Below are 8,536 nucleotides of genomic sequence, written 5' to 3' on the forward strand. Positions count from 1 at the left end.
AACCATGTATCGACCTCATCAAAATGCTATATTTGTATATTATTTTACACATTGAATGTATAAATGTATTGTGTTATTGAACAAATATGTATCTATTTTTAAAGAACAAATATGTATTTTTAGCGCAAAAATATAAATTTTATGAATATGTCATATGGATAGCTGAAATCAGTGAAGTAATCATGAGTTTCTGCTCCTGTTAATAGTTCTCAGCATAAAGGGAGTCGATATTCCAGGGCCGGGTTAACGTTACTATTACTGTCGTAGCATCGATTGATATAACGACAGTGAAAGGACTAGGTATGGTAAGGGTCTTTTGTGGCCCCCAAATCCGCTATTTTTCAAAGTCTGTTATTTTAAAATGTTAATCTTGCATTTCAAATATTAACTACATACCTGACATATTTGATAGTGCTATTGGCAGTTCTAGTTGCCCATGGCAACCATTTTTACTATACATAAATTATGCAAAATGTGAAAATTTCATCAAAATTGGCCTTTTTATGCAGTTTTTCATCTAGTTCTCAAAATTATGTATGTCTGGTAATTCCCTTAAAATATAAAGTTTGTTCTAGGTTGTGCTCTATTGCTTAAAAAAAACTATAAAAAATAATGCCAAAATTGGGGTCTAATGTTAGTGGTATAATAAAGGGACCTTATGAAGATTTTTTTTCTAAAGATCACACTGATTATTAATGATATTTGAAGCTCAAAATCTGTGTCATAATTTCACATTCATATATCAAAATTTTTAAAACTGAAAGTATAAGACATTTCTGATCTGTATTTGTTTTGTTTTGGTTTTTTTTGGTCCCAAGAATGCATATAGGACCATATAATAATTGATTTTCAATTATGATTTTCATTGTATTTCATGTTTAAACAGATTTGTTGATAGTAAAGTTTATAATTAGCTTTGAAGTTTATAAACTGAAAATATTAGTTTTTCAAGAAAAAAATAGTGGCGTCATATCTACGTTGTAGCTATGAAGCGGATTTGGATGTAACATGAAAATGATCAGACACTCAAAACCGGAAGTGCATTATAAGTTCAGACATATGTCCTTTTTTTTCTTACCAAAATCGTGCTAAATAACAACTAAAAGCTGTATAATTTTTGTGCCATATCAAAGTTATAAGCATGTTTTTAACTTTTTATATATCTAAAAAAAGCTCAGACTGCATGTGAAAATATTGCTATAGCTCATGTTTTCTGGCTGCATATTTCAAATAGTGTCAAATCGCTTTTATAATTATTGTACCAGAATATAAACGCTGTATATTATTCCTGTATATTTTCTATCTTTTTTAAAATGAAATATATAATATTTTATTTACCTCGTAGGCCCAACATTCGTTACTAATAAATTCCGGATTTAATCCATTCCGGTTTTCCGTCCATTTTATTATTTATTTCGTCCTTATTTCAAAACAACATGGCGGCAGCACCACTTCCAAATGAACAGCCGGACGAAGATGCTTCTGAACTTCTGTTTCCAAAGGGTAATATTTGGTCCATTGAAGATGTTTATGACGTAGTGTACTTATCCAATATGTGCATCGGTCGTCTCATAGGTTTAAAATTATGTTCTCACCTTGATACCTGCTAGCGAACTCGCACATTGACCACGATTCATCACATGAAGCATCATATTCATTGTTTGTGACTAACCCTATAATTTGTCCATAAGCCTTAATAGGATCATAGGGAATATAGCTACATCATGTCTATTGGAAATATATTGTTATCACAAGAACATTTCTTTATCTGTTGATTTCAATGTGACCGTTTTAGTTGTGTGGGGGGAGGGCGGGGGAGCTGTCAGTTTTAGCCACAGGCGTCTGCTTCTGGTTTGATAAAAATAATATGACTGAAGGCAAGGCCATAAAGGGCGCAGCCAGATCTAGATGTTTTAATATGAATCATGCTCGGCATAGAAAGAGCGAAGCTCATTTGTATATGTTATTTTCTATTTCATGTAGAAGACATAATTTAGAAGTAAAAGGACACACTTTAAACTATAGAAGCAAATGATGTAATAATTGTTTAGTATAAACTCAAAGAAATGAACTCAAAGATTTGGATTTCTCTGTGTCCATTCAAGGCCTGGAGTGATCAGTCGGTTTTACTGTGATATGCTCGCGTATCCGCCATTACACATTGTGGTCGAATCCTATGATTTCGCGCCATTTATTATGATGAATTGCCTTGCCTAAGAGTCATTTTATTACCTCCTCCTCAGTGGTTATGTAGTTCATTTGTTTAACGTGCGTGACTTTGGCTCGGGAATGGGTACAGAGTACATACCGTACACTGTTTATTCGTATTGATCAACGATTTGTAGTTACAACGGTATCAATTAAAATACGAAAAAATAACGTGGAATTTGTCAATATATTGAGTTAAATGTTTCATAAGAAATGTAGAACAATACATTTATGCCATATTTTTCTTCTTGGTTATGTAAAAGAATTAGCCCGAGTGAATTGTCCCTTTAATTTGTTGACGTTATGTGACGTCATGATTCCTTTTGCTCATCTTCGGCTTGGTGGATATTTTGACTGCATTCTATAGCTTTTAATTTTACAAAGTGTTATTATTCTAATTAAAAAAAATATTAAATTTTTTTTTAATTACTCCTGTTATGCATTTGCATTAGTTAAATATATAATTACTGGGGAGAGCAGAGTACCGGAGCAACACACACAACCTCCCCATATATGTATGAAAAAAATGGCGGCCGCAAACTGAAACTACCAGTGTGTAAGATTGAATTTTGAAGATTGGGTTTTTTCATATATTTTTGTGTATCTGTTACCTTAGAAGTGCTTTGCAATTTGTGCCCGAACACGAAGGGCTGCGCCCTTATAATAGCCTACCCCTACTATATGAACAAGTTTAGTCCATAGTTTATGCATCGTCCGCTACTTGGATACTTCGTGTCCTGTTTCATATTAAAAAACCGTAACTTCGCGACACAAAAACCTGGCATACATTGCAAAATGAGGATTCTTAATTAAGGTATGTTGATTAAGGTAGCTCCATACTTTTGGAAAAAACCATGTCATTTTTTTCTAACAGGTCTTATTTTCTTGCATTTTTCATGTAGATTTCAAATTTGTAAAGATAAATGGGTGTTCTCGAAACTACTTTTTAAGATATTTGAGCTTGAAATATACCATCCATGCAAATTTGCTGACCGAAATAGAAAAGTTCATAAAATTATATTTTCTGTTATATTAGGGTGAATGTAGTCTCGATCCTGTTGATTTTTTGTCCTAAATTTCTTACGATAGAACAATATACAAAACTATTTTATTTTTACAAATGCTAACCTAATTTTTGTTATTTCCCAGGACCGTTTCTATACGTAATTACCATGTTTTTGCCATATTTTCGCCCGTAAAAAATCAATGAATAGACCAAAAAGGAAATGAAAACCATGTCAATTTCACAATATTTGTATATGATATGCCCAAGGTAATATGTTTTTCAAATATCATATAAAAACACGGGGTCCTCGATCAAAATTTCACAATCTTGTAAGCTTGAAGTTTGTAACTCGCAACCCTACCCCCATTTCATCCAGTGCTAAGATGGGTTATGTTTGACTATTTTTTGAAAATCATGCCGCAAAAAACATCCCACATCAGTTCATACGTTTTTGTGATATTATATCTGGTTTATGTCTGTTTGTTTTTATGATTTTCTCCAAATTGTGTGTTTAAAGGAAATCCGTAAGCAATCTTTTTAGAATTCCGGAATTTCGGTCCGGCCGGGTCCCGTCTTATGATTTATAGCGACGAACGGCACTTCCGGTGTTTAAAAATCCATTCCCATTTACGACAGGGGACCGCGAAAAACCTCAGAGATAGCATATAATTTTCACTTCCACTGCTTTTATTTGATTTATTAAATGACTTTAAACATTCAATATTATATGTAGACAATTTTCACCTATTGAAAAAATATCCAAGTGTGATGTCGTGGCGTATCGGAAACCATTCTGGAATTCAAAACAACCTCCGCAACTTCCGGTATAGCGTCATATGAATTGGCGCGATTTTCAAAAGTATGGACCTACCTTAAACAAGCGGACACTCAATATTTTCGTAAAATTTGGTCTCATTTCAATGTGAATTGTAGGGTGGAGATGATTTCGTGTACGCCGTCCCCGATACCGTACCCGATCCTCGTACCAGGAATTTTATTTGTTTATTACAGATTACTCAACAATAAAACAGATATAATGAAAAACCTTTAAATAGCTAGTATGCTTATCGTAGCTTGTTTTATTGTCGAGTAATCTGTAATAAACAGAATTCCTGGTACTGGGATCGGGTACGGTATCGGGGACTAGCGTACATGAAATCACCTCCACCGAATTGTAGCGTACCCTAAACTTCTGGTTCATGGAGTGTCTCACCTTGTTCATATAGTTGGGGTAGGACATTGTATTTTTCGAAAACCAGATGGAGACGCCTGTGGTTTTAGCGGACTAGGCTAACTTATTAAAGTTGTTAGTTGGCTGGCATGATGCTTTACTTTTAAGGATTGATTGATTGCATTACACCGTAACTGATGGATAAAGTTAATCTCGTGCAAATAATTATGAAGTGAACTGTATATTTTGCCATTCATCCAGACCTGTACAGTAAACTTTTCATTAATTGAAATATATAAGGAATCAGTATATTATATTTATATTTTGTTTTATTTTCACAGAGTTTGAAAATGCAGAAACTTTATTAATATCAGAAGTACAGATGTTGCTAGATCACAGGTAACTATAGTAGGCCTTAGAGACATACTTTCAGAAATATGTGTAAAATTTCTCTAGAAGGCAGAGAAGGGCCTTTATTCATCCCCAAAAAATCACTGAAAATAGGCAATGATAACCTGGCTACACACAGTGGTGTAACTGTGTTCTGTAGCTCTAAAAATTGGTTGTCTACGGTATATTAATTTTCTGGTAGTGCATCCAGGCTCATAATTTGTACTCTGATCAAGTTAATTGTATACATTAATTTTTCTGCATGATTATTAATTTTTAAGCCAATTTACAAATAATTTGCGATAGAATAGTATTTACTATTATATATGTGGGTGTCCTATAATTACAACCATAAAATATTGTACATGTATAGATTGTAGACACATATATTTTTGTTTGAATTAATTCAATTTATAGGAAACAACAAAATGAAAGTGCTGAAGAAGAACAGGAATTATCAGAAGTGTTCATGAAGACATTAAATTACACAAGTAGATTCTCCAAATTCAAAAATAGAGAAACTATTTCTGCTGTCAGAAGGTATGTACAGGTTTGAAATTATACATTAATAATTAATTTTCTCTTTGTTTCTGGCTTTCTGATTGGCCTTTTCTTTTTTTTTCATTCCACGATGAAAAAAAAATCCGAGAATGGCGCGGAAATCCGACGTTATCGTGACGTCACAATAGAAACATTGACGTTGCGTATTGATTTGGAAAAAATAATCCCTTGAAAAAAATCAATGGAATCGTACGTGTAAACGTATTTCATTTTATAAAGTAGCCTGGAAAATTAATTATAAGCATTGAAGTCACTATTTTTTAATTTCATCGGGGTATGAAATAAATTTTGTTTGCAAACTTTTGTGAGAATCCGCTTCGCGGATTCACACAGTTTGCAAACAAAATTTCTTTCATACCCCGATGAAACTAAAAAATAGTGATTTCAATGCTTAAATGAATTAACAAATTTAAATATTTATCAAAAATTCAATTTGTGCTGTTACAATGCAAGCATATGCTTTAATTGATTTAACTTAGAGAACTAAAAATAATAGGAAGTTACACTAGAAGTTACAATCCAATTCACCACCAATTTTACTTCAATTTCAGTCTTCTGATGCAGAAAAAGTTACACAAGTTTGAACTGGCAGCCCTTGCTAACCTCTGTCCAGAAAATGCTGATGAGGCCAAATCCTTAATTCCAAGGTAAACCTATACATATTGACCAAACACAGTATGTAGCTACGCCTTATTCTCACAAACACTTGTGTACAAGCACCTTCACATTTCTCGTAGTGTTAACTATATTTTTATTCTAAAGATATCATGCTTTTTCCGCTGTACAACGTCCATAAACACTTGAAAACACTTGAAACTTCTTCTCAAGTTTTACCTGTGCGATTTAGCTGAAACTTGCCTGAAATGATTCTCACAGGGTCCCAACCAAGTTTTGCTATTTTTGTGTCAATCCTACCATCCAAGATGGATGTGTATGGTGGCCCTCTTGAAAACACATTTTAAACATCTAAAGTTCTACTTGTGATTTAGCTGAAACTTGCCTGAAATGATCCCGACATGGTACTGAACAAGTGTTGTCATTTTACAGGTCGATTAAAAAATCCAAGATGGCTGCTACGGCTACCATATTGAAAACACATTTTGAACTTCTCAAGCTTATGTTAATTTATTGCTGAAAATATGTTTGAATGTAAAGAAAGGATTGCCTAATGCAATTATATAAGATGTGTTATTTTAGCCTCACTGTGTTTCCTAAGTCCAAGATGGATGCCATAATCACCATTGCCAATGTTGCATTGATAAGGGACCGTTAAGGCCTTTGGGCCTCCTGTTAACATAAGAGTATATATATGGTCTTTGTTGTTCAAAAACAACTCTACTGCGGTAGTTAGGTAGGGTCAATATTTTGAACCAATTGTTTAGACTGATATATGGATAGTTATATAGACATAATTGTGTATCAAACTGTTTGTTGAATTCTAAAATACTGAATGTTGATGATTTTGCTTTATATTTAATAAGATTTTACTTAGTTAGATGAGCCAATAACTGCTCATTTTAACTATAATACCATGAATAAATTACGTACATCAACACTTTGGCCCTGGGATCAAGTGTCTAAACATACACACAATATTTTACAACAGAACATTATTCAAACACAGAATATCCATTCATAACATAAAAACTGTTATACCATTTTATATTTTTACCATATTATCATCAATTTTTCCAAAATCTTGATATTTGTACTTTCAGTTTGGAAGGTCGGTTTGAAGATGAAGAACTTAAGCAGATTCTGGAGGATATACAGACGAAGAGGAGTTTCCAGTACTGAAGATAAATGTGTATCACTCTGGTTAACATTGAGGCAAAGTAAAGCTGATCCATCCATGTGATCAGACAGTGTGTCTACTTCGCAGTCAAAACAATTAGCTGCAATCCCAGCTCAATGGATGAGGACACATGGAAACCATTGCAGGCAGCAGTTATTCCATCTTGTTTAACAAGGGATTTAGTTCCAAAAAGAATTTTTTTGTGACACTGGACATCATTAGATAGTCTGGTATACTGGTTACTGGTATAATCAGATGTTAATTAAGCTTCAGTTCAAATTCATGTCAAAAAGATTTATCTTTAAGTTTGTTATTGCAATAAATGTGTTCATGATTAAGAAAACTGAATCAAAGATACCTTTAAGACATTTTATGAATGTTTTAAGTTCATTATCTGTATTTAAACCTTACACATTAAAAGATATGATTGTTTCAGACAATTCAACCCATCTCCACAATACATGTACATCATCAGTTGACAATGTTTTCACATCAGATGTATACAATGTACATCATCAGGTATTTTGTAACCATTTTAACTACATTGAAATATTAAATTATGTTGTGAGCGCTATGTTTGTGTTTTTTCGGGATTAAGTCTTAAAAGTCTTCTCTTTTTTGCAGAGTTGTCTGCACTACTACCCTCTGCAACAAATTAAAGTACTACCCTCTGCAACAAATTAAAGTTTGGGGGTATACCATGGAAACAAAAAGGAGGCTTTGTCTTCTGATTGATGACAAAAACAATGGTTGTACTAGTTTTTAAAACATGTCATTTGAATTGGTTGCCATGTGGTTATAATTACTAAATTAAATGTCAAAGTGAACTATTTTAGTGATTGTCTGCTGTCAGGACAACTTCTCCTAAACTACTGGATCAATTCCAATGAAACTTGACATTAATGATGCATTATTCATAATTTTGTCTCAAAAAATGCTTTATATATAAATATATGTAGTGAATTTAAAAGATGGCATTTATATAATGGCTAATTCTTTTTACATAACCAAGAAGAAAAATATGGCATAAATGTATCGTTCTACATTTCTTATGAAACATTTAACTCAATATATTGACAAATTCCACGTTATTTTTACGTATTTTAATTGATACCGTTGTAACTACAAATCGTTGATCAATACGAATAAACAGGTACGGTATGTACTCTGTACCCATTCCCGAGCCAAAGTCACGCATGTTAAACAAATGAACTACATAACCACTGAGGAGGTAATAAAATGACTCTTAGGCAAGGCAATTCATCTAATAAGGTAAACCACCACTGTCAGAGCGATTTGAGCAGTTCTAGACAAAAGTTGCATTACTCTACGAGCAAGGGACAGGGTTCGGCATACAATTTAAGTTGTTCGACCACAATGTGTAATGGCGGACAGCGAGCGAGTT

At 33.2% G+C, this 8,536-nt stretch overlaps 1 protein-coding gene across 1 annotated transcript; it reads left to right on the forward strand.

Annotated features, from left to right (window-relative positions):
* The first annotated feature begins 1,384 nt into the window (after positions 1-1,384).
* LOC138330061 (DNA-directed RNA polymerase II subunit RPB4-like) lies at positions 1,385-7,705 on the forward strand. Its single transcript, XM_069277439.1, has 5 exons — positions 1,385-1,503; positions 4,727-4,784; positions 5,193-5,315; positions 5,888-5,983; positions 7,055-7,705. The coding sequence occupies exons 1-5, from the start codon at positions 1,437-1,439 to the stop codon at positions 7,131-7,133; spliced, it is 423 nt and encodes a 140-aa protein (XP_069133540.1). The 5' UTR covers positions 1,385-1,436; the 3' UTR covers positions 7,134-7,705.
* The last annotated feature ends 831 nt before the right edge of the window (positions 7,706-8,536 follow it).

The sequence above is a fragment of the Argopecten irradians genome, chromosome 8 (assembly GCF_041381155.1).
Source record: "Argopecten irradians isolate NY chromosome 8, Ai_NY, whole genome shotgun sequence".
Taxonomy (NCBI): Eukaryota; Metazoa; Mollusca; class Bivalvia; order Pectinida; family Pectinidae; genus Argopecten; species Argopecten irradians.

Excerpts from the sequence above, each read along its gene's own strand:
- LOC138330061 (XM_069277439.1), top strand. The coding sequence starts at position 1,437 with ATGGCGGCAGCACCACTTCCAAATGAACAGCCGGACGAAGATGCTTCT. Across the intron at positions 1,504-4,726 it reads TGAACTTCTGTTTCCAAAGG|AGTTTGAAAATGCAGAAACT; the intron begins GTAATATTTGGT and ends TTATTTTCACAG. Across the intron at positions 5,316-5,887 it reads ACTATTTCTGCTGTCAGAAG|TCTTCTGATGCAGAAAAAGT; the intron begins GTATGTACAGGT and ends CTTCAATTTCAG.